At 54.7% G+C, this 22,145-nt stretch overlaps 6 protein-coding genes across 6 annotated transcripts; 4 read left to right on the top strand and 2 right to left on the bottom strand.

The window, feature by feature from the left end:
- The first annotated feature begins 1 nt into the window (after position 1).
- On the top strand, positions 2-1,303 carry BDY24DRAFT_149925 (uncharacterized protein). Its single transcript, XM_076636123.1, has 4 exons — positions 2-584; positions 655-954; positions 1,039-1,101; positions 1,192-1,303. The coding sequence occupies exons 1-4, from the start codon at positions 393-395 to the stop codon at positions 1,246-1,248; spliced, it is 612 nt and encodes a 203-aa protein (XP_076494069.1). The 5' UTR covers positions 2-392; the 3' UTR covers positions 1,249-1,303.
- Positions 1,304-1,328: 25 nt separating this feature from the next.
- On the top strand, positions 1,329-3,340 carry BDY24DRAFT_443592 (uncharacterized protein). The gene is made up of 3 exons (XM_076644779.1): positions 1,329-1,858; positions 1,991-2,490; positions 2,594-3,340. Exons 1-3 carry the CDS (start codon positions 1,453-1,455, stop codon positions 3,152-3,154), a joined length of 1,467 nt encoding a protein of 488 aa, XP_076494068.1. The 5' UTR covers positions 1,329-1,452; the 3' UTR covers positions 3,155-3,340.
- Positions 3,341-3,520: 180 nt separating this feature from the next.
- On the top strand, positions 3,521-5,804 carry BDY24DRAFT_417505 (flavin monooxygenase-like protein; the record flags this gene model as incomplete). The annotated part of the gene is made up of 10 exons (XM_076643723.1): positions 3,521-3,623; positions 3,703-3,785; positions 3,851-4,188; positions 4,263-4,392; positions 4,466-4,596; positions 4,664-4,782; positions 4,856-4,917; positions 4,955-5,144; positions 5,235-5,352; positions 5,519-5,804. The coding sequence occupies 10 exons, from the start codon at positions 3,521-3,523 to the stop codon at positions 5,802-5,804; spliced, it is 1,560 nt and encodes a 519-aa protein (XP_076494067.1).
- A 6,783-nt stretch (positions 5,805-12,587) lies between these two features.
- Positions 12,588-15,785, bottom strand: BDY24DRAFT_397984 (P-loop containing nucleoside triphosphate hydrolase protein). Its single transcript, XM_076641629.1, has 2 exons — positions 15,643-15,785; positions 12,588-15,551 (listed from the first exon to the last, which is right to left on the bottom strand). The coding sequence occupies exons 1-2, from the start codon at positions 15,732-15,734 to the stop codon at positions 12,680-12,682; spliced, it is 2,964 nt and encodes a 987-aa protein (XP_076494066.1). The 5' UTR covers positions 15,735-15,785; the 3' UTR covers positions 12,588-12,679.
- Positions 15,786-18,593, top strand: BDY24DRAFT_397983 (histidine phosphatase family protein). Its single transcript, XM_076641628.1, has 13 exons — positions 15,786-16,182; positions 16,271-16,327; positions 16,644-16,713; positions 16,795-16,860; positions 16,952-16,989; positions 17,044-17,073; positions 17,161-17,333; positions 17,480-17,543; positions 17,655-17,703; positions 17,797-17,982; positions 18,141-18,202; positions 18,309-18,330; positions 18,405-18,593. The coding sequence occupies exons 1-13, from the start codon at positions 15,931-15,933 to the stop codon at positions 18,443-18,445; spliced, it is 1,110 nt and encodes a 369-aa protein (XP_076494065.1). The 5' UTR covers positions 15,786-15,930; the 3' UTR covers positions 18,446-18,593.
- On the bottom strand, positions 18,570-21,631 carry BDY24DRAFT_397980 (uncharacterized protein). Its single transcript, XM_076641627.1, has 6 exons — positions 21,281-21,631; positions 20,821-21,185; positions 20,627-20,700; positions 19,111-20,554; positions 18,912-19,005; positions 18,570-18,829 (listed from the first exon to the last, which is right to left on the bottom strand). Exons 1-6 carry the CDS (start codon positions 21,567-21,569, stop codon positions 18,777-18,779), a joined length of 2,319 nt encoding a protein of 772 aa, XP_076494064.1. The 5' UTR covers positions 21,570-21,631; the 3' UTR covers positions 18,570-18,776.
- Positions 21,632-22,145: the final 514 nt, after the last annotated feature.

Below are 22,145 nucleotides of genomic sequence, written 5' to 3'. Positions count from 1 at the left end.
TGACTTCGACCCGGTTCGAGAGCGACGCGGTCTCCTTTGCTCCTTTTCCTGCTGCTCTCGTTTCTCCAGCTATCTTCCACCTCGAATTCGAAGTACTGACCAGCTTTTTCTTCTCTTTAAACAGTATACCGCACTTCGACGACGTTGTTTCTCGACGTTCCAACACTTTTCGGCTCGCTCTCTTCTCGACGCGTCCTCGTCTCGGCCTCACCTTCGGCCATCCCTCCCTCCTCCTTCTACTTCCTCAGCGCTGATTGTCCCTTTCCCCTTTCTGCCGTAGATGACGACGACCTCTCGGCTTCTTCTGCTCAAAAGCCAGAAACTTCCGGTCGCCTCTTCTTCTCTCAAACCACCACTAACCCACCCCGCCCCCCTTTCGCAACTCTTCGACCATGATCCCCACTTCCTCTCGAGCTCACTACAACTACGGTCCCAATCCTTACTGGCATCAACCTTACCCTCAATCTCAACCTCACTTCCAAGCTGCTCCTCCTCCTCCTCCCGCCGCTGCTCCTATCTACGTCGACGCTGGGGGACGAGGATTCAGAGCTGGTCGAGGAGGTCATCCAAGGAGGATCGTTTGGGTTCGTGTCGTCGTCCTCTCCTCGTTTGCTCCCCAAATTGACCTCGCTTCTTCTTCTTATCACTTTAAAGTTCACCATCGGTTCTCTCGCAACTCTCTGGTGGATGAAGAAGACCTCGGAGTGCGAAGGACGAGGACCTGGCTCGTTCGGATTCTGTGCTTCAAGATCCCTCGCACTCCCTTCTCCCCCTGAAGTCGTCGAAACGAAGGAAGCGGACTCTCGAGGAGGGGGAGGAGGAGGCTTTGGTGGATGGAGGAGGAAGAGGGAGGATGAGGAAATGAAGAGGAGGGAGGAGAAGAGGTTGACCGAGGAGAAGTGGAGAGTCGACGCCGAGAAGTTGAGCAAAGTTGCTGAGGAGGCTAGAGAGAACGTGAGCATTTTTCTTTTTCTTTCAAAGAAGAGTGGATTGGAAGGTCGAACCAAGCTGACTTTGCTTCCTATCGTTTGGGAGCAGGTGAGAGACTTCGCGGCGACGCGACTTGACGAGATGCTCGCTGCTTTGACGGAGCTGAAGAAGGTGAGTCTGCCGCTTTCTTCGTCGAGTCAGCTCTAGAACTCTATCTGACACGTTCTTACTCGGTCTTTGCTTCGTTTTCTCCCCCTACAGGAACTCAAGCCCTCCCCTCCTCCACCCGCCAAACCAGCAGACGTCCGACTCGTCTAGCCGCATTACTGCTCCGAGCTGTTGTTACGAAGATCTGATGATAGTTTAGCACGACATGGCTCTGAGATACTAGACAGCAAGAGGAAGAAAATTTCCCAGATTTGCGTCCGTAAAGTCTCAAGGACGAGCCTCCCCTTCTGCGAGCTTTCTCCGAACCATCACTCCCTTCTTCCTCTACCCCCCTCCTCCTTCTCCTTCTCGCTCATGTCCTCCACCTCCTCGCTCGTCGCTCCCGTCGACCCGACTGGACGTCGCAAAGGTCTCATCGCCGCTCAAAATCTTCTCGCAGGGACGGTAATCCCAGGAGAGGAGCCCATCTTCGCCATCCCTCTCGAACCCATGCTTTCCTTCCTCGAGAAGGATCCTCTCTCCTTCCTCGCTTCCCTCTCTCACGAGAAGCTCATGGAATTCATCGCCATACCTCCCTCCCCAGACATCCCTCGCAACCTCATCTTCTCGAGGATCGTTCAAATGGTCCCTACCTCGTCCCTCTCGTCCGTCGACATGAAGACAGGCGGTCTCGTCTTCCTTCACCTCCCTCTTTTCGGAAAAGCGAAGCACTCCTGCGTTCCCAACGCTAAGCTCTGCATTCAGAAGGGGAAGAAGATCGGTGAGCTCTCGTCTCTGTGTCATCGAAGCGGCTCTGAGGGCGGGAAAGTTTTGAGAAGGGAGAGTCCAAAGAACGGAGCTCAACAACTGACCTCTCCCTCTCCCTTCCTTCCCTCCTCTCGCTTCGCTTCAGGTCTTCGAATCATTCGTCACATCCCTCAAGGATCCCAAATCCTCATCGACTACGTTGGAGGAAACTTCCCTTGTCCCTTCGAGCCTCGCCAATCCATCACGGAAAAGCTCCTCCGGTTCGAATGCTCCTGCCCAGCTTGCCGTCGTCCTCCCGTCGAGAGAAAGGTCCTCGAAGCGAAACTCAACCGAGTCGTCGACTTGATGCAGCAGTTCGATAGTCGAGGAGGGATTAAAGGTCTTCTTCACCAAGGAGGGCTCCAAGCGATCAGGGCGTTCTTCCAGTCCCTCGTGGACCTCATCGTCGTCGTCGTCGAGGAACTTTTCCTTCATTCCGCTCTTCTCTATCTCCTGCGATTGACTGCGTGGATCGCATCGCTCTTCTTCGGTTCGGTCTGCGCCCTCGAATGGATCGGTCTCTACAACCGATACGGACGAATCCAAGGGCAAGGGAAGGGGCAGTTCTCCGACCCTGAGGACGAGGGGTTGAAGTCGATTTATCCTGTCAGTACTTTGCTCGTCGCTCTTTCAAATATCTCCCCTCGCTCAGAAGCCGGAATTCTGACGAGTTCCCATCTTTTTTTTTCTCACTCTGAATGACCCACAGCCTCAACAGCTTCGAGACCTCGTCACGTCTCTCACCACTCGACCATCTACCTTCCTCCTCCCTCCCGCACCCGTCGCTGCGAGCTCCTCCAAACCCACCGAACCCTCTCCACCCCCCAACTCATCTTCTCGAGCATCAAGTGGAGCATCCTCGTCGTCGTCGGGCGCATCGCATGTCGAGAAGATCGTGGGTCGAGGAGGAAAGTCGATCTACTCGAAGGAGACCGTCGCTCCCATCGTCGCCTCTTCGAAGGTCGTCACTTCGCCCGTTGATCCTTCCAAGATCATGTCTTCGAAGGAGATTGAAGTCGCCGTCGTCCAATCGAAGCTCGTTTCAGGAGAGGAAGCTTCGGCGGACCTCTCGTCCCTCCCCCCTCTCCCTCCCAGCCCAGCTACCCCAAACACCAGCTCCCCTTCCCTCACCGCAACCCAGAACGAATACGAGGCTCCCCTCGTCCCTCACCTCCGACCTCTTCCACTTCCTCTTCAACCTCCCGGTCTCGCCAAAGCTCAAGCTTCCTCTCCGACCGTCGTCGCGTCGAAGGAAGGTTCGGTCGTTTGAAGATCGTTCGAGGTCGGATCGCGACGTTCGAATCGAAGATCGAAGAGTAGTGACTGCCTTGGATGATGGTGGAGAACAGAGAAGGAGGTCGGACGGGGAGGAAGAGGAGGATCGAGTCGGACGACGTGATTGTTTTCGAGGAAGGGTCGAAGTTTCGAGCGCCTGTTTTTGGAGGCCTATGCATGCTGTTTCAGTTGTTCTACTTACCGCTACTCGTCTCTGTAAAAGTACTTCTAACGGCGCTGGACGACCCGCAAAGTTTTCTCCCCTGCTTCTCAAAGGCGATGCGAGCTTCGACTTTCGGCCGTTTCGACTCCTGTCTCTCCTCTTCCCTTCAACCCTCATCATTCAAAGGACGCCGCCAGAATGCTCGTCGCTGTCATCGGTCTAGGCTCTGTTGGTATGGTTTCTCTCAAGAACTTCTTGGAGGAAGGTCTGGAGGTTGTGGGATTCGAGAAAGGAGGGCAAGGTGAGTTTCGATCGAGCTCAACATCTTCCTCCCTTCCCTCCCGTTTCGCTGACCCTCCTTCCCCTTCGTTCCCTTCCAGTGGGAGGCTTATGGGTCAGAAACGAAGATGAGAGTGTGACCTGTGCTCTGAGAGAGACGAGAGCGAACTGGTCGAAGCATCGAGTGAGCTATCTACCCCTTCCTCCAGCCTCCGGTAGCTCACTCGACTTCCACTTCGTCCTCTTTAGATGTGCACAGGAGACTTCCCTCATCTCGACTCTACCTCCCTTCATCCTACTCAACAAGAGCTCGTAGCTTGGCATCAACGCTACGCCGAGAACTTCAACCTCATGCCTCACATCAAGTTCAACACGACCGTCCTTTCCGTCGACCTCCTCGAGGAAGCAGGAGACAACGCAGCGAGATACGAGGTCACCTTCTTCAACAAGGATTCCCAAACTCCTCAGGTTCTAGTAGTCGATAAGGTCTTCATCTCGACTGGATTGCACAGCAAGCCTTTCGTCCCAGAGGTTCCAGGGATCGAGAAGTTTGAAGGAGTCGTGAAACATTCGCAAGGGTTCAAGTCGTGAGCCTTGAGGCCGTTTCACCGTTCTTCCTCGTTGAGAAACCTTGCTGATGCTTTTGTATCTTGGAACTCAGGGGAGCTCCCTTCAAGGGGAAGAGATGCATCGTCATAGGGAGTCGCTCGTCTGCTTCGGACGTGTGTGAGGCGTTGACGAGGGAAGGCGCGTCGAGTGTTTATCTTTCTCATCGAGCCGGAGTGATGGTCGTTCGTTCATCTCTCCACGTCTCTACCGACCTTCCCTAAATTGTACTGAATCTTTTCGAACGTCCATTCGCAGATTCCGAGGTTCTGGGGAGGGAGAACGCTCGATTACTACTTCTCGAGACGTGCTTCGAACGTTCTGGACGCTCTCGACTCCCTTCGACCTTACACCTCCCGTTGGTTCATGAACGGCCTCGGATACCTGATGTGAGTGCCCGAGGTCATGTCTCGAAGCTGAGATCTTGGTGCTCAGTCGTTTTTCGCGTTTTGACAGGTCGACGACGAGCTTCAAACTCGACCCAAAGTGGGCACTCAAGCCTTTCCCCGACGTCGTTTCAGGAGTGCCTACAATCTCGGATAGCATCATTCCTCTCCTGGAGTCTGGTCAGATCAGTGATTAACTTGCTTCCTGCCCCCTTGGCCCTTCGACTCGACTTCGACTGACCCTTCTCGCTTTCTCTTTCAGCTTCCGTTTCCATCATCGCCTCCATCTCCTCTCCCAACTCAGTCACGCTCTCCGATGGATCAGTTCTCGAGAACATCGACGCCATCATCTTCGCCACAGGCTACGAAGGAACTAAACCCACCCTCCTCTCTTCATCAACTCTCGCTCGCTCGAATGGCTCCTCCCTTCTTCGTCGACGTCCAAATCCAGGATGGAATCGAGTCCGACGGGTTCCCTATGCTCTACAAGGGAGCTCTACCTCCTTCTCTTCTCTCCCTCGCTATGTCCATTCAAGGCCTGCTCGGGCCTGGTGAGTCCCTCTTTCGTTTCGAGATCACGACGCGTCGAATCGCATTGCTGACTCTCTTGCCCTCTCTTTCTTACTCCGCGGTTTGATCAGAGGGAATTATCGTCATCTCGGACGTCAAGTCCATGTGGTTAGCTGGAGTTTGGAGTGGCAAAGTCACTCTCGCGTCGGAGGAGGAGATGTGGAAGGATGCTATGAAGGACAAGGCTTGGTGAACTGGTTCGTGTTCCCCTCGTTTTCTCTTTCGGCCGAGTCTAAGAAGTTACTTTGACTCAGCTGCTCTGCTCTTGCAGGTCTGAAGCAGTTGTAAGCTCGCCTTTCTTTTCTCGACAATCCCTCTTTCCTGACCTCGAGTCCCTCTTTTCGTCTTTCCTCAGCAACATCAACCCCTACCCCGGTCACATCCCTCTCGGTCCTTCCATGACCTTCTTTGCTCGAGAAGCAGGCTGCGAGATCGAAGAGCATCTCTCCTGGACGTCCTTCTCGGCTTGGAAATGGTGGTTAAGCGGGAACGTCAAGTTTTCGAGCTTGCTTCTCGACGGGATGGCTTCAGCCTCGGTTTACAGACTTTGGGGGAGGCATCGGTGGGAGGGAGCGAGAGAGACGATTGAGAAGGCGAACGAGAGGGAGAACTACTCGAGGCCGAAGAGTTTGGGGAGTTGAGCTGGAGTTCGACGACGCGTTTCATGTTGACGTTCTTCTTTCTTTCGTCGGGTTTTGGTGTCCATCGAGTAGGCTAAGTTTCTTTTCACGATGAAAATCTTCTTTGAAACGTCGTGTGCTCGACGAAAGACCCTTACAACCACGAGAACCCATCCGGCTTCCCTTCGACACGACGCGTCTCTTTCCCTCCCAGCCCTCTGTCTCCCTTTCACCCAACGCGAAACCAAGAAAGAACATCAGGATTTCAGATCAGATCTCTAAGAAGTGAGCACGGTATCTCGAACGGAAAGCAGCGGACTACGTAGAAGAAGAACAGAAGCAGTGAGAACGAACGAAGTCGAGCGGAAGTTTGGAACGGGCGGAAAAAGACAGCAGGAAAGATGCAGCAGTGTAGTAGATAGACTAGAAAAACAACGTTGTAAGGAGGAGAGAAGGGGTATTAAGATTTAAGGGCGCTGGTGCTGAGAGTGAGAAGAAGAGAAACGGTCCATAACAAGACGAAGTGAGAAAAGCTAGAACGAGAAGGAGAAAGGGCATTTCGAGCGTGACGTAGAAGAAAGAGCAAAGAAAGAAGGGAGAAGAAAAGTACAGGTATGAGAGCTGGAGGTGAAGGTCGCAGTAGATGAAGGGCGGAAGGGCTGAAGGCGAGAGACGAAGGGAGGGAGGAAGGGTGAAAGACGGCGCGTCGAGCGTCGACTCGACTCGATTCGATCGAGTTGTTGTTCCCCGTTCGTCCGTTTAGTAGTCCTGTTCGTCGTCTGCCTCGTCGTGGTAGCTGGCGTAGAGAGGTCGAGGTTGATAGATTCCCTTCCCGCCGTAGTCCTCCCAGATTTCTTGAACATCGGATGGCGGGAAGTAGAGGGAGGGAAGCATGGAGTTTTGGAGGGACTGCAAGGGACGAACGGAAAGAAGGGAACGTCAGTGAGAGTTTGAAAGGAGGAAGATGGGGAGAGCGAGAAGGGGAAGAGGAGAAGGAGGAGGGCGGGAAGAAGACGGCAGACTCACTCGTCGAGCCACAGCCTTCAGATACGACTCAATACCAGTTTCCAAAGCAGCGAACCTAGCATCGATAGCTGGGAGCTATCATCACCCCATACAAGAAGAGAAGATCGAGTCAGCGTCGTCCTCTCCTCCACCTCTCGACCTCTCAACTCGAAAAGACGACGCGCATCCCCGAAAAAACTCACCTTGTCCATCGCACTCCCCGGAATCTTCCCCTTCTTCCTCTCCGGCATCAACGGACTCATTCCACCCTCAAACACCCTAGGAGGCAGCTCCGTCCCCAGATGCTCGAAGCTCTTCATCATCCTCTCCATCCTCGCCTCCGCGTCCTCCTCGTCCTCTCCCTCTCCTTCCGACGAATCGTTCGACTCTCCCGCTCCCTCCTTCGCCTTGGACGAGTGTTTCCGGCCCTTTAAAAGCAGCGACGTCGACGAGGATGACGGTCCGTCCATGGAGGAGATGGATCCAGCTCGAATCTTCCTCGCTCCCGCTCCCGACGAAGGAACGAAGTTGGACGACGCGGACGACGACTTCCTCCTCCCTCCTTCCGTCCCACTCTCCTCCTCCCCAGCAGTAGTCCCAACCCTCCCACTCCCACTTCCACTCTTCTTCGACTTCCCCTTCGACCTGGGCAAGTTGACCTCCACCGCGGGCGGCGGTCTACCCTCCAAAACATGCACCATCCTCTGAGGTTCGTCCCTCTTCTTTTCCAATCTCCTTCTGATCGATTTCCTGATCCTCGGTTTCGACGGGACCCATTCGAGAGACGTTTCGACGACGGGGTTGAGTCCGAGGGAGGGAGCTCCTGAGGAGGACGCGGCTGAGGAGGAAGGGGATTTGGAATGCCCTCCTCTTCCTCCTCCGTGGGTTGTGCTGGAGTAGGCTGAGGTCGAGGAGGAAGCGGCCGAGGAGTTTGGGCGGGAGCGAAGTTGGTTGAAGGAGGATGTGAAGGTTGAGGAGGAGGAGGGGACGTTGTTTGGGACGGAGGAGGACGGGAAGGGTTGAGGACGGTGGTTGTAGGGCGAAGGCGAGGGATTGTTGCTGCTGCTGTTGCTGAGAGTTTGAGGGATAGGTTGAGCTGGAGAGTTGGATTGGGAACGAGGGAGGAAGAAGGTGTTCTGAGCTGGTGTGGGCTGAGCGAAGGAGAGCGAAGCTGGATGAGGGTTGGAGTTGGTTCGTCGAAGAGGTCCGTCGACGGGTCCTCCTCCTGACTGGTTCGAGAGATTGCTGGTCGAGGAGGGACTGGGAGGAGAGTTGCTCGAGTCTGGACTGGTGAGACTGAACGATTTCCTTCGTTTGGCTTGAGGAGGAACCGACGATGTCGAGGGAGGAGGGAAATCTCCTCCTCCTGCTGCTGACTGATGGCCTCCTCCTCCGAGGGAACCAAACACGCTGGGAAGATCCTGTTTCGAAGACGACCTTCCTACGGATCCTGCTCTGAGCGATCTCGGTCTCCTAGGTTTCGAGCCTGAGACTCCCAAACCCCCTCCTCCTCCTCCTCCTCCTGGGTAGGCTGATCCCGACGACGCGTCCTCCGAAGGTCTCTTCCTCGACGCGAAGTAGGGACCCATCCTCATGCTCGACCCGTCCGTACTCGCTGCTGACGAGAGGTAGCCTTCCGAATCCGACGTCACTCCTCCTCCGAACGCGGTATCGAAGTCGTAGGGGTTGATTCCTCCCGTGTCCATCTCCATCGTCGACTGAAGGGTTCCAAGGTCAAGGAAGGAGGACGAGTCGTCGTTGTTTGCACCACCGAGGTTGGCGAAAGGGGAGAGACCTGACGACGACGACGAGAACTGTTGACCTCCGTTCGATCCGTCGAGGAGGTTCCTGAAGAGGTCCGAAGCGTTGAAGTTGTTGAGGGAGAACGGGGATCCTGAGAGGTCTGAATCCATACCGAAGGGATCTTGATTCGTTGGCGAGACGGAGGAGGACACAGAGGGGAGGAAGGACGAGTTTGGGAGTTCGTTGGTCGGGGTGTAGTCGAGGATGGACGAGGGACCTCCTGCCATTCCTTCGACGGGTGTGAGGGGAGTAGGAGCGAGGATATTGATGAGGGTAGGGTTTTTATCGTGTTCGTGAGAAGGGAGTTGGAAGGAAGAAGGGAAGGAGGCGTAGTGGTTGTTGAAAGCGAAGGAGGAGGAAGAAGATGATTGTTGAGCTGCTCCTCCACTGCCTCCTTGATTCCTAGCGGGCGATGAACCATCTGAAAGATCCACGCGGGGTTCGAAGGAAGGGAAAGCAGTGGAGGAAGAAGAGGGTTGGAAAAAAAGAGCAAGAGTCAGGGGTTGAGGGCGATTGAAGAGGGATTAAACCGAAAGGGTCAAAGAGGAGGAGAGGAGGCGAAGACGGAGAGGCAGACTCACGCGAAGGTCTTCCTTGATCTTGAACGAGAATCATTCCTTCTGCTGCTCGACTAGTCGTGGTTCGAGTGGAAGAAGAGTTCTGTAGAGAAATAACAAGGAACGTTGGTCAGCAATCAGTAAGGCGACGGAAAGAGGTGCTGCTTCAAGCTGGACCGTCCTTCCCCCCGAAGCCCGTCCTTCGACTCATATCTCCCTCCTGACAAACGTTTCTTCCTCCCTCTTCTGATCAAGGTCCGTTCGAATCGGACAGAGGCGTAGGCATCCGTAAGAGAGGAAGAGAGACGCTCCCACTCGTCTATGCATGTTCGTGCTCTCTGCAAGGAGAGGAAGAAGGAGGGAAGGAGTCGAAACACGAGGCAAGCGAGCTCCTCCTGCCCCTTCCTCTCTCCCACTCAGCTGACTTCGCCCTCAGACACATCGAGGGAAGATTTTCCCTCTTTTTCGTAGCAACCCAACGAAAAACCCTCTTCGTCTCTTCCACGTATCCTTCCCAAAGATAGAGAAAGGCAAGAAGAAGGAGCATCGGAGAAAGCTCGCCTGTCGTTTCAAGCTCACCTTTCTTTGGTCCGTTTTTGGAGCTTCCTTCGAACGAGATCCAACGAGGGTTCTGGACTCGATCTCCTTGATGAGTTACTGAGAGATCTTTAACGAAGGGACCTGAGGGTGTCGACCGTCCGAAAGAGGTGAAAGAAGGGAGGGGAAGAAGGGGGAGAAGGAGGAGGGAACAGGTTGAACTTTTGCGCAAGATGAGGGAGGAAGGGTCGAGGGGGTTGATTCGTTTTGAGATGAGCTGGGAGTCTTGAGAAGAAGTGCTTTCGAGTTGAAGAAGGAGAAAGACTGTGGAAGAGTCTCCTAGCACTTGGTAGGTGGGTCGTGGTTCTGGATTAAGAAGCAAAAGGACCGATCCAAAAAGAGAAGTAGAGAGATCAAGGCGAAGTCTGATTATCCCTTCGCGTGGCTCCCCTCTCTCAAAGACCAATCTTTGTTTGCCTCCCCGCCTTGTTTTTTGCTCATCTTTCGAGAGCTGATCTGAGGGAGATCTTGAGCTGTAGATTCTGGAGGTTTTTTCTCGTTCTTCAGAGGCGAGGAAAAGGAGAAACGAGGGACGAAGCTATGTCAAAAAAAAGGTCACCACGCGAGACGCGTCCTGCCTCGCCCTCCCTCCCAATCCCCCTTTCCACCGCTCTTTGAGGGTGTTCGGAAGATATCCCGTCACCCTCCCTACGCCCCTGCTGTTCCGCTTACATACCCCTCGAGTGGCTCTCGTAAAGAACGAACGCAAGAGAGAGAGACAGAGGGACGAGAGGAGTCGGACGGTCGACGCGTCGTGAGTCTTTCTTTTGTTGCTCAGCCACAGTCGACGCTCCATCCGATTCTCCACGGACGGAGCACGTTGCTTTTGGTCGGTCGGAGAGCATGGATTTAACTTTCCTTCCCGGGTCAAGAGGGGAGCAATGAACGGGGAGACATGCCGCCGGTCGATGAACGCTCGTTTTCAGCCGTCAGAGCCGACGAGGTCGTCGTACGAACTACGAGGTGGAGGGAAGAGGGAGCTGTGTCTGAGGCGGCAGGGTTTCGAAGTTGGGTGAATTTGGGTGAAGGTGAAAGAGAAAGAGCTGGGATTGGAGCGAAGGGAGGGAAGATACGAGAGCAAGATCGACGGAGCGACGCTCTTTCTTCGCTTCTGAGGATGCCATAGAGACGGTTCACGAGACGATTGACTGAGCCAAGAGTAAGCTGAGAAATATCTGAGATCTTCGGAGGCTGAGCGTTTGATTTTCGGTTGAAGTCGAAGCTCAGCTTTTGCATGAAACCAAACGAGATTTTGATGTCTGAGCTTTCCCCTCGGTTTCTCGCTCGCGAGGATGAACCTCAGAGCTTTAAGATCGATGAGGTTTGAGGTGGAGGAAGAACCGAGGGAGAGCGGGAGAGGGAATGAGGCAGCGAGCGAACGACGGGACGAAGAGCGATTTTCGTTTGACGAGACGCGTTTTTGTGCAAGGGCATGAGGTCGGGATGATGTTGAAGGGAAGATCACTCGTATCTGGTAGTGTAATGACGAGCTACCATAGACTGCGAAGTAACGAAAGGGAAGGCGAAAGTGAGCGAGCGAGAACGACTCGGAGGGAGACCGAGACCGAACTGGAAGCGTCGAAGAGAGCAGAACGGAGCTCACATTTGGGAGGACTCCTCAGCATGGGAGATATAGCTGGATTGAATACGAGCTGTAGAAGGACGGAAAACAGAGTCAAAGATGAGCTCAGTTCCACGAGGAGAGAGAAAGCAAGAAGTCTCACCTAAATCGACGCGTCCTCCGTTCGACCGAGGTGCTCCATCATGATCGAGCGAGCATCCAACAGTTTCTGAATCGAGGGGAAAGAGAAAGATTCCGTCAAAGTTAGAAACTCGAAAAGACAGGAAGAGGGCACAAAAAAAAGGCTGAACTCACCTCGAACCGACGAACGCGTGTCGACCTCCTCGAGTCTCGTCCCTCCTCCCCAAGAGCCCCAAACTGCTCAGGTCTGAACCGAAAGTAAAAGTGCGGTTCTCAGCGTAGCTCTCGCAAGAAGAGCCGAGTTGGGATAAAAAGTCACGACCGACGTTCTCAGAGCTTGGAGAAGAGAGAGGGAAAGAAGGAAGAGCATCGAGTCAGCTCGTCGTCCTTTCTGCGAGATCAAGAAGCGAAAAAAGAAGAAGAGGGAACGAACCTTGAAATCATCTGCAGCCATGGCTCAGGTATATTCTGGTACAGCCAAGACTCTCGCGTGGAGCGACGAGTAGCGTGCGATGTTCGACGAGGTCGGCTCCCTTGTAGAGAGGGAAGTTGGGAGCGTAGATGTCTTTGGTGGGAGGAGGGGTGGTGGAGGTGGAAGTGGTGTCGTCGACGATTACTACGATGGAAGAAGAGGAGGCGGCCGACATTTGGTGAGGGAGGAGGAGGAGGAGGAGGAGAGCGAGAGGAAGGAAACTGAGGGAGGTGAGTCGAAGAGGAGAGCTGAGCGTCTGGGGCAAAGGGAGGATCAAAAAGGTTGAAAAGTTAGGTCGGAACCGAGAGAGAGAGAGGTACTCAAGCTTCCTGCGATATTACTCACGAGGTTTGAGGGGGGTTCGGCTCTGGGGAGGGTCGACGACGGAAGGAAGGAAGGTCAAAGGAGTTGAGCTCGCTCGTCTTCGTTTCCGTCCTTCTCCGTTGCCATGGAAGCGAATAACGGGCGACTCTCAACGAACACTCTTCGAATACTACGAGAAAGATGCACATTGAATTCAGAGCACAAAAACACGAGAAACCAAAGAGAACGATGCAACGAAAAAGATGGAAACCAAACAAACGACGCTATCTCTTTCTCTTCCCTCCTCCTCCTCCCTTCCCTCCCCCACTCCCACCACCAGCCTGAGTCCCATACCCCCCCACCATCCTCTCCAACTCCCCCCCTCCAGCGATCTGGTAATCCTCCGTTCCCACGAAACCCAACACTCCTCCCCTCTTTGTCAACTTCCCCTGCTTCCTCACCGCCTCCTGCATCCTCTTCTCGGCATCCATCTTGCCCTCGTCGTCGTGCTGCTCCCACTTGGATCCAGCCGGTCGAGGAGCGTTGGCGATCTTGCGTTTCGAAGAGGCGGACGGCATGGCGGAGGGAGCGTCTCGCAACGCGAACGCTTTGGCGAGGTGGCCGAGATGGAGGTTCTTGAGGTGGAAGAAACGTTTTTCTTCGAGCGGGTGGGTTGAGTAGGATCGGACGTAGGATTGGAACGCTTTTTGGGCGAGGTTGGTGTTCTGGGGGGAAGGAAGGGGAAAGAAGGGAGGGAGAAGGAGTCAGTTTTTTGGGGAAAGAGAACGCGTCGAAAAAGCTCGACGAAGAGGTGAGAGCTCGAGGAGCAAAAAGAATAAGGAACGAAGATGATACAGGGAAAGGAAAAAAAAGGAAAGAAACTCACCTTCGTCTTACTCAACACCCACCTCTCAAACGCTCCTTGAACCTCTGTCGCCCTCCCTTCCCAATCCTCCCCTCCGAATCCCTTCTTCAACACTCCCTCCACGCCGACCCCTCCAACCTTCGTTCCCTCCCCCATCTTGCTCTCAATCCACCCGACCCACTCCTTCTCCGGTCCCGTCCCAACGAAACTCCACGCCTCACCTCCTCTCCCAACACGCGCCGTCCTTCCCACTCGATGGACGTACTCGGTCGCTCCTCCCTCGGTGGGCAGATCGTACTGCACCACAGCTCTCACGAGAGGCATGTCGAGTCCTCGCGACGCAACGGAAGTACAGAACAGGATGGAGGACGAAGGGCCAGGAGCGGGTTTGGTGAGGTCCGTGTGAGGAGGGGTCGTGTTGGTCGAGAAGGCTTTGAGGGAGGCCAGTCGGGTTTGGAGAGGGAGCGAACCGTGCAGGCGGTGGATGGTCGTGTTGGGGAGGAGGGTGGAAGTGTACGAGATGGGTTCGTCCTTGATCAGTTGAGCGGCTTTCTGAGCGGCGGATTTGGGTTTCGTCTTCTTGGATTTCTTCGGGTCGACGACGGCGGGGACGGTAGCGTTGGCTGAGGTAGCAGCTCCAGTCGCAGCTGAGGATCGAGCGGCAGCTTTGATCATAGCTTTGATTTCCTCCTCGTCCGAATCTCCTTCTCCACCCATCTCGACGTCCTCGTCCGCGGACTCCTCTCCTGCTCGCTCCTCGTCCGACGCGTCCTCGTCCTCGTCGTCGTCTCCTCCTTCTCCCTCGTCCTTCCCTCCTCCCATCCCAACTCCTCCGAGCATCTTCCAGTGGAAATCGACGGCGTCCGTGGTACTGAGGAAGACGATGACCTTCCTCCCTTCCTTGGCTGTCGAGGGAGAGGAGTTCTTGTTGGAGAGGAGGGATCGAAGAAGAGCGACGAGGGTGACGAGTCGAAGTTTGGGTGGGACGACAATGTGCTTCTGGGAGAGCTGGGAAGGAGGAGTGAACTTCTCCTCTTCCTCCTGGACGACGTCCTCGAGGTTGGTTCCGATCGTCGTGGCGACGACCGTCGAGTCCTCCGTAGTGGTAGAAGTCGTCTTGGTCGACGCGTCCTTCTTGACGATAGGAACGAGTTTGGGGGTTTGAGCGTCCTGTCCAGCGGTTCCCTTCACGTCCGTCGCTCGGAACACGACCGGTCTCCTCAACGCCGTTCCAGCCAACTTCTGAACGTCCTCCCTGACGGTAGCAGAACACAGCACCGTCTTCCTCTCGACGCTCCAGTCCCACCCTCCCACTCCCCCAGCGTTCTCTCCGCTCCTGATCGCCTCCAACGCGAGCTTCCTTCGTCCGTCCAAACCCTTCAGGATCCCAGTGACCGTCTCCTCGAATCCCAAGTCCATCAACCTGTCGGCCTCGTCGAGAACGAGCCAACGACACTTTCCAACGTCGAAAGACGCGGTGTTTTGGAGATGGTCGAGGAGTCGTCCGGGAGTGGAAACGAGGATGGGCAGTCCTTTACGGATCCTAGCTTTTTCGTGAGCTCGAGTAGAACCTCCCGTGAGGAGTCCTGGTACGATCCATCGAGTTCGACGAGGAGGATCGACGGCTGAGGAGGAGGAGGAGGAAGGGTCGGCGTTGTTGGTTTCGGAGGGGAGGGAGAGGTGAAGGTTGAGTAACGACTCCAGGACGTCCGAGATCTGCTTGGCGAGTTCTCTTGTAGGAACGAGGATGATAGCGAGGGTTCCGATCGATCGATCGATGTAGGAGAGTCCCGAGAGAGGGAGAAGGGATTGAATGATGGGGAGGAGGTAGGTGAGCGTCTTTCCGGATCCTGTTTGGGACTGGATGAAGACGTCTCGATCTCCTGAGAGACCTTGTGGAGGGTTGAGGAGGAAGGGGAGGGAAGCTCGTTGAATAGGGGTCGGGTGGGTGATGGAGAGTTTGGTGGAAAGGTGGTGGGTGAGGAGAGGGTCGAGTCCGAGTCCTGGGAAGGTCGAGTTGTCCGAGGAGGAGGTGAGGGGAGCGTTGGAAGCTGGGAGGAGGGAGGTGAGTTGAGTGTTGGTCGTAGGAGTGGAGTCTTCGTCGTTGATGTTGGAAGAAGAGTGAGGGTTGGACGTGAAGAGGGAAGAGATGATCTGTTTCGTTCCAGCGGCGGCTGCTGCTGCTGCTTTCGACGACGACGGTGGAGCTGCCTTGGACGAAGAAGCTCGATCCTCGTAGGTATCCTCGTCGTACTCCTCCTTGTCCTCCTCAAACTTGAACTTTTTGGCTGAGGAGGAAGGACGAGCTGAGGAGGAGGCTGAGGGAGTTTGACGAGGAGGAGGAGGAGGTTTGGAGGTTGAAGCAGAGGAAGAGGGAGTCGCTCGAGGAGCTGGCATGGGAGTAGGACGAGCGGCAGGTTTCTTCTCTTGAGGTCCTCGCTTAGCGTTCTTGTTGGCTTTGGCTCTGTAAGAAGGAAAAGGCGAGAAGGAGGAGCAGAGAAGGAGAAAAGGTCAGCTCGAGGTAATCGAGAGAAGAGCGAGGAAGCGGAACGAACCTGTCCTGCCATCGACCTCCCTTCTGCTTGGGTACAGATTTAGCACCTCCTCCACCGGTGGAAGGAGCGATGTTGAGTACGAAATCGTCCATCCTGAGAGAGAGGAAAGAAAGAAGGAAGGGGAGGAGGGAATCGGTTGAAGGAGAAAGGAGGAAGGAGAGGCAAAACCAGCGAGCTCAACCCTTTTCAGCCCTGTGTGGCGTCCCCTTCGAGCTCATACTTCCCTTCCTTCCCTCCTCGTTCAACTCTCTCACCCCACCAACGTTCTCAAACGAAAATCAACCGATCATGAGTGACCCCTCAAGACCTCGATCTAACCGCCATCAACACTCTTACACTCCCCTGCCCACAACGACTACAAGCGACGATCCTTCTCAACCCCTTCGTCCTTCAACTCCCTCCCCTTCAAGAACAAAGACTCGCTCGGCCTTCAAAGTCTGGGCTTTGTCCATCTTTTCGATAGCCTTCATCATCACAGCCTTCAGCTTCGTGTATAGTGAAATGGCGGAGAAGTCTTTGTCTTCCGGTTACGAGTTCTCGGTCAGTAAAGGTCAAGAGAGAAGAACGGACGAGATGGAATCGAAGCTGACGAGATTTGGTTGTGCCTCTCGTTCGATGGATTCGGCAGGTCGTGGAAGGATTCTTTGCTCATGATGATCCCAGAGATGAGAAGGTGGCTAGTGCTGTGAGTGAGCGAGTTTTTCTCGCTTCGAGAGGTCGTTTGGACGGGGCGAAGAGAGGAGGGAGGGGAGGTCCTCGACCTCAACGTCGACCTCCGTACTCGCTCGTCGCGAACGTGGCTTCGAGACGACGAAGACTTTCGTGCTCTTCTCCCCTCCTCACTGGAGCATACTCTTCCTCCCATTCAACCAAAGCCCTACTCGTCCAACCCTACCTCTCCTCGATCTCGCCCTCTCGTCCTCTCCTCACTCCTCCCAAGGGCGTCGTCTTCCCTCAGCCAACCAAACTAACCCAGAGACTGACCTCCCTCTCCCCAACAGGTCCTCCCTCGCCTGGGCTTACTGGATTCGTCTCCTGATCGTTGGATCAACTTCAGAACTTCCCTCGCTGGTCAGTCCAACGGTGCGAACGTCTTGTTTGGTTGAGACGCGTCGAACTCATCGACGTTCTCCTTCTTGCTCTCGCTCAAAGATCTCAAGGAATCTGCACCGAAAGGGACGAAGTACAAGGTATTTTATATACAGAGGCACGGTCAAGGTGAGCTTGACTTTCCACTTGCAAGGAGGAACGAGGTTTGATTCGACGCGTCGTGAAGCTGACTTTCGTTTCCTTTTGACTTTTGTTTCAGGATGGCACAACGTCGCTGAATCCCACTACGGAACTGAGGTATGCTCTCTCGTGGTACCTGCGTATTATCTAGTACTGACGTCATCTTCTCAGGCATGGGACGCCCTCTACTCGAAACTCTACGTTCGTCTCTGCACCTCCTCCTCCTCTCTTCTCTCTCTCGTCCCTCGTTTCAAAAACCTGACCGTGTGTACTTGTTCCCCCCATCAGACCGACGGCAACATGACCTGGGGTCCCGATCCCTCTCTCACTCCCCTCGGGATCTCCCAAGCTCTCGAGGTCAACCGCGTCTGGAAGGAGGAACTCTCGCTCGAAATGAAGGAGGAGGCGAGAGCTCGGTTGCCTGATGTTGTTTGGACGAGTCCTTTGAGGAGAGCTGCTGAGTGAGTCATCTGTCTCAGCTCTTGCTCGTCTCGTGACATTCGAGAGGGGGGACGAGAAGGCGAGAAACGAACGAAAAGAAGACCTGACTCACCGCAAACGCGTCTCGTCTCCTCCCTTTTTCTTCATCTCTTTTCGTTCGCTATAGAACTCTCAACCACACCTACTTCGACACCGCTCTCTCGAATGGATTACGACCCGTCTTCAAGGAGGTCAGCTCGTCCTTTTCTCTTCTTAGTCGTCTCGTCGTCGCGTCCCGAATCTGACTCCGTCCCACTCTCCCTCTCCTCTCTCCTTCTTCCCACCACCCGTCCAACCCCTAGAACCTCCGTGAATCCATCGGGACCCACACCTGTGATGCTCGCTCAACCTGTTCGTCCCCGTCTCCTTGCCCTCTTACACCCCTCCTCTCCCTTTCCCCCCCCTTCTCACGCATCGTCTTCTTCTCTTCGCTCTTTGAAACAGCCTACTTCCTAGCCACCACCTTCTCCCGTCTCGCCAACCCTTCCAATTCCCTCAACTACGACTTCGAACCTGGTTTCACCGTCAACGACGAGCGGTGGAAACCTGACGTGAGGGAGTCGAGCGAGGAGCAGCAGGGGAGGACAAGGAGGGTGTTGGGGGAGGTGTTTGATGGGGTGAAGGGGGATTGTGAGTCTTTCCTTGGGGCGATGGGTTTCGGGTTGGGGTGAAGGGGGAGGAGGAGGAGGAGGGAGAGGGATCGAGCTTCGACGCGTCGACTGAAGTCGTCTGTCGAACTGAACTGACCTTGGTCGCTCGTGGCTGGCGTTTTTTCTTTTTTGAAACAGACGTGGGGTTGGTTGGGCATGGGGGAACGATAGGGTCTTTCTTTGAGGTTGTGGGTCACAAGGTGAGTTGGTTCTCTCGTCGACGACATGTCGAGAAAGCGAGAGAGAGCGTTCTTCGAACTGATGCGTCTCGCCGCCTCCTCCTTTGTTTTCCTCGTTTTGATTTAGCCACTCAACCCTCCTACCGGAGGTAAGTATTTCTTTGATCGGTATGATTTCGGTCTTCTTCCTCGCTGACTTCTCCTTCGTCCTCTCTTCGACCAGCCTTCATCCCCGTCGTCGTGAAAGCAGTTCGACGCTGTTGATTCATGCCCTAGCCTTCCTGCTGGATCTAATGATGACCGTTACGCCATTACTTGTCGCAGCAAGGGCCGACTCGAGGAGGGTCTCAGACTGGAACGCGTCGCCAGGACTTTCCCTCAAAGGTCACGACTGTGAACGATTAGATTGAAAGGTAGGACGGCCAAGAACGAAAAAAGACGGTTAGCAAGAAGATGTAGTCGTAGAGTAGTAGAAACGCGAACAAGAACAATAAAGAAAGATCACAAGAACAATAAAGAAAGTTCAGAAGGAACGTAAAAGAGTGACCGATGCGAAGCGCCAGAAAGGAGAAACGACGCGACGTAGGCTCGATCATCACTGATCGAGGGAGGCTCGCTCTCGGAGCCAGATAAGGAGAGCGGCAGTGCCTGCAAGAAAAGAAGACGTTGGTTAGAGGAGCCAGGATAGAAGCGACGAAGAGCGACGGAAGACAGAGAGCGGCCAACGAACCTCCTTTCTCCCAAACTCGAGCAGCAGGTTGCCTGAAGCAGTTCCTCTCCACGATGAAGCTTCGAAGAGGGAGGTATCCGAGGGCGGGTTCGAGCTGAGGTTGGGAGTACGAGAGCGAAGAAAAAAGTCAGTCAGCGACGTCGTAAACTCGAGCTCGAAGGCTTGTTGTAGAGACGCGACGATGCGACACGAGACTCACCTTATCCAAAGCATTATCCGTCAAATCAATCTCCTCGCACCTCCAGCCTTCAATCTGCCCACCCTCCTCCTCAGCAACCTTCATCTTCCTAGCCAATGCGTCCAACCCGCCCGTCGTCTTCACTCCCGCTTCTCTCACAATTAACTTTTTCAACCCTCCCTTCCCTCCTCCTCCACCAAGCATCAACTTTTCCAACAACATCTCGTCCGTCAAAAACAACTCTCCCTCTCTCGTCTCCGACAGATCCAAGTTCTCGAGCTTCGGGAAGAGGGTTGGAAGGAGCGGGAAGAGGTCCTTCAGCGAGCAGGAAGGGCAGGAGGTGATGTTGAGGGTGAGGAGGGATGGGAAGACGAGTTCCGAGGAGAGCGATTCGGGGGAGAGGGATTTGAGGTTTCGACCGGAGAGGGTGAGGGTGAGGAGGGTTGACGCGTAAGATTGGGAGTGGAGGGTCGAAAGGGAGAACAGGCCAGTCGGGAAGAGTGGGGAAGGGGTTTTGGAGGTTAAGTTGAGAGTGAAGGATCGACTGGAGGAGTTGTAGGGAGTGGTGTAAGGACCTGGTCCGTCGGAGGGTTCCGTCGTCGAAGGCGACGAGGAGGAAGCCGCCTGCTCAGCTTGAGCTTGCCTAGCTCGAGCGAAGCGCTTTTCGGCTTCCGTAGGAGGAGCATCCCATTCCGAGCCGAGGCCTGATGAGCTGGACGATGTAGCAGTACCGAAGTTGAGAGGAGCGGGAGGTTTGACGGCTCCTGTTCGACGTCCGTTCGTTGGTCGAGGAGCGGCTGGAGCGAAGAAGTCTGGTTCCTCCTCCGGTTGCGAAGACGCGATGACGACCGCTGGTGCAGACCTCTTACCAGGTTTGGGGATGAGATGAGGGTCGATGAGGATCGTCAACTTGGTCGCCATTTCGTCTCCCTTCTCCGTCGCCAAAAATGCAACCTCCTTCACCCACCCTCCTCTCTCCAACCCGTCCCTCTCCAACCACTGATTCCCCTTCAAATCCACCACCTCCAGCACCTTCATCTCCTCCCTCCCCTTCACCGCCAACGTCCTAACCCCACATCCAGGTACGCTCAACCTCTTCAACTTTGAGATCGCGACGAACGCGTCGAGAGCGAGTTCTCCGTTCGATCTCGACGGAAGAAGAGGGTTCTCTCCGAGTTGCAGGTCCGAGAGTCGAGGTGGCCAGTCGTCTTCCATTGAGGGTAGTCCAGCGTAGGTGAGCTTGTTTCCTTCGAGGTGGAGGATTTGGAGGGAAGGGAGTGGACGGTCGAGAGGTTCTCCTGGAGGAGGAGGAGAGCTGAAGGCTGACGGCGGGGAGGAAGGGAAGATGGGCGAAGGTGGAGGCATGGCAAAGGAGAGTTTGGTGAGGGAGTTGTTGTTGAGGTGGAGTTCGACCAAGGAAGGGAGCAGGGTGAGAGGAGGAGGGAAGGAGGTGAGGGCGTTGTGGCTGAAAAAGGGAGGGAGAGCGAAGACGGGATAAGTTGAGCTTCAATAGGAAGTAGAAGGACAAATAACTTACGATAAGTTGAGGTAGGTAAGGAGAGTGAGATTGAAGAAGCTTGAAGGTACTGCAGTGAGCTTGTTGTGACGGAACTGGGAGAGAAACAAGACGAGGGAAGGAGGGCGAAAGGTCAGCTCGAGCTTGTCCTTCCTCTTCTCTCTGAGCTCGCCCCACCCTCCAAACGCGACAACTATCTCTACTCTCTGACTCACATCTATGACCTTCAATCCACCAAACAATCCTAGTTCCAAATCCAGCTCTTCCAACTCGTGAGCAACGACCTTCAACGTTTCCAAATCCGTCCCGAATCCAATCCAACCTTCCGACTCTTCCTCCTCTCTCGCCCTCACACTTTTGCCTCCGAAGACCCCCTCCTCCTCTTGAAGACTCAAAGCGGAATCTAATCTCGCCGCGAGCTTGTCCGGAGTACTGAGGGAGAAGTTGGGAGCTGTGACTGCAGGAGGACGAGGTGGTTTTCGCGAGAGCTCCTTTGCTGGAATCGAGAGCAGAGTTGTGTAGAGCGAAGGAGGAAGGAACTTGAGGGGAGGGGTCAAGGTCGTAGGGATAACGAGGCGGCCTGTAGGAGACAGCGCAAACAGCAAGAACAACATCAAACGGAGTCAACATCTGGTGAGCTCGACCCTTCTTCCCTCTCCTCTTCCCTTAACTTACCTGACTCATGAGCCTTTCTGATCATCCCCTTGATCTCCTCCCTCCTAGCCAGAGGAGTTCCTTGATTGGAAGCAGGTTGAGGAGTGGCTTGAGCTGCCCTGAGAGCTTTGATCTGATCCTTGATGGATACTCGAACCGGAGTACCGAACGACGACGAGGAGGAGGTGGGTCGAGGAGTGTTGTTGACGGAAGAAGTGTTGGACGAAGAAGTGGAAGCTGAAGAGCCAGTGCGGGAGGGTGTAGAGCGAGAAGAGTTGGCAGGGATACGAGAGCGGGAAGGAGTAGACATCCTCGTCTAGAGGAAGCCCTGGGAGAGAGAGAGAGGCGAAGGGAAGGAGGGAGAAAGGTCGTCGTGGTTGGGGAGGAGATCAGGCAAGGAGTCAGAAGTTTCAAATCCACGCGATTGTTTTCTTTCTGAGTTTTGTTTTTATACCTCTTCGATGGGCTTTTGTTTCGTTTCAGATCGAGGAATGACGGTCTCGGTTTTTGAGCAGTCAAAAATCTGCCGTTGTTCACCGAACAAGAAGCGCGTCGCGACGATCGTTCCTCGACGTCTCTCCCTTTGCTCTTGCCCTGCCAACGCTGATGATAGGAAACTCTTCAAATATGTCCTTTTATCTAGCAAGAAACTAAGAGTCCCTCGTTGACGAGCGCCCTCCTGTTTCCTCTAGAAGTCTCGAGGCCGTCGACTCGAGCTCCCCTCGGCTCCCCTCATCCTCTCCTCCGACAGCCCTCGGCCAACTGAGGCCATGCGAATCGAAAGACACATATTGGAGCAGAGGTGAAGGCTTCGGTAGGAAGGAAAGCCAGCAAACCAAGTTGACCTTGCGTCGCGCCTTGAGACCCGCGAGAACTTGATCTTCGT

Source organism: Mrakia frigida (assembly GCF_051309035.1).
Source record: "Mrakia frigida strain ATCC 22029 unplaced genomic scaffold BDY24scaffold_29, whole genome shotgun sequence".
NCBI lineage: Eukaryota > Fungi > Basidiomycota > Tremellomycetes > Cystofilobasidiales > Mrakiaceae > Mrakia > Mrakia frigida.
This window is presented reverse-complemented; position numbering and strand designations above follow the sequence as displayed.

Excerpts from the sequence above, each read along its gene's own strand:
- BDY24DRAFT_397983 (XM_076641628.1), top strand. The coding sequence starts at position 15,931 with ATGAGTGACCCCTCAAGACCTCGATCTAACCGCCATCAACACTCTTAC. Across the intron at positions 16,990-17,043 it reads AATCCCACTACGGAACTGAG|GCATGGGACGCCCTCTACTC; the intron begins GTATGCTCTCTC and ends TCATCTTCTCAG. Across the intron at positions 17,544-17,654 it reads TACGACCCGTCTTCAAGGAG|AACCTCCGTGAATCCATCGG; the intron begins GTCAGCTCGTCC and ends TCCAACCCCTAG.
- BDY24DRAFT_397984 (XM_076641629.1), bottom strand. The coding sequence starts at position 15,734 with ATGGACGATTTCGTACTCAACATCGCTCCTTCCACCGGTGGAGGAGGT. Across the intron at positions 15,552-15,642 it reads GGAGGTCGATGGCAGGACAG|AGCCAAAGCCAACAAGAACG; the intron begins GTTCGTTCCGCT and ends TCCTTCTTACAG.
- BDY24DRAFT_149925 (XM_076636123.1), top strand. The coding sequence starts at position 393 with ATGATCCCCACTTCCTCTCGAGCTCACTACAACTACGGTCCCAATCCT. Across the intron at positions 585-654 it reads ATCCAAGGAGGATCGTTTGG|TTCACCATCGGTTCTCTCGC; the intron begins GTTCGTGTCGTC and ends ATCACTTTAAAG. Across the intron at positions 1,102-1,191 it reads CTTTGACGGAGCTGAAGAAG|GAACTCAAGCCCTCCCCTCC; the intron begins GTGAGTCTGCCG and ends CTCCCCCTACAG.
- BDY24DRAFT_443592 (XM_076644779.1), top strand. The coding sequence starts at position 1,453 with ATGTCCTCCACCTCCTCGCTCGTCGCTCCCGTCGACCCGACTGGACGT. Across the intron at positions 1,859-1,990 it reads TCAGAAGGGGAAGAAGATCG|GTCTTCGAATCATTCGTCAC; the intron begins GTGAGCTCTCGT and ends GCTTCGCTTCAG. Across the intron at positions 2,491-2,593 it reads GGTTGAAGTCGATTTATCCT|CCTCAACAGCTTCGAGACCT; the intron begins GTCAGTACTTTG and ends AATGACCCACAG.
- BDY24DRAFT_397980 (XM_076641627.1), bottom strand. The coding sequence starts at position 21,569 with ATGTCTACTCCTTCCCGCTCTCGTATCCCTGCCAACTCTTCTCGCTCT. Across the intron at positions 20,555-20,626 it reads CTTACCTACCTCAACTTATC|CCACAACGCCCTCACCTCCT; the intron begins GTAAGTTATTTG and ends TCCCTTTTTCAG. Across the intron at positions 19,006-19,110 it reads CGGATAATGCTTTGGATAAG|CTCGAACCCGCCCTCGGATA; the intron begins GTGAGTCTCGTG and ends TCCCAACCTCAG.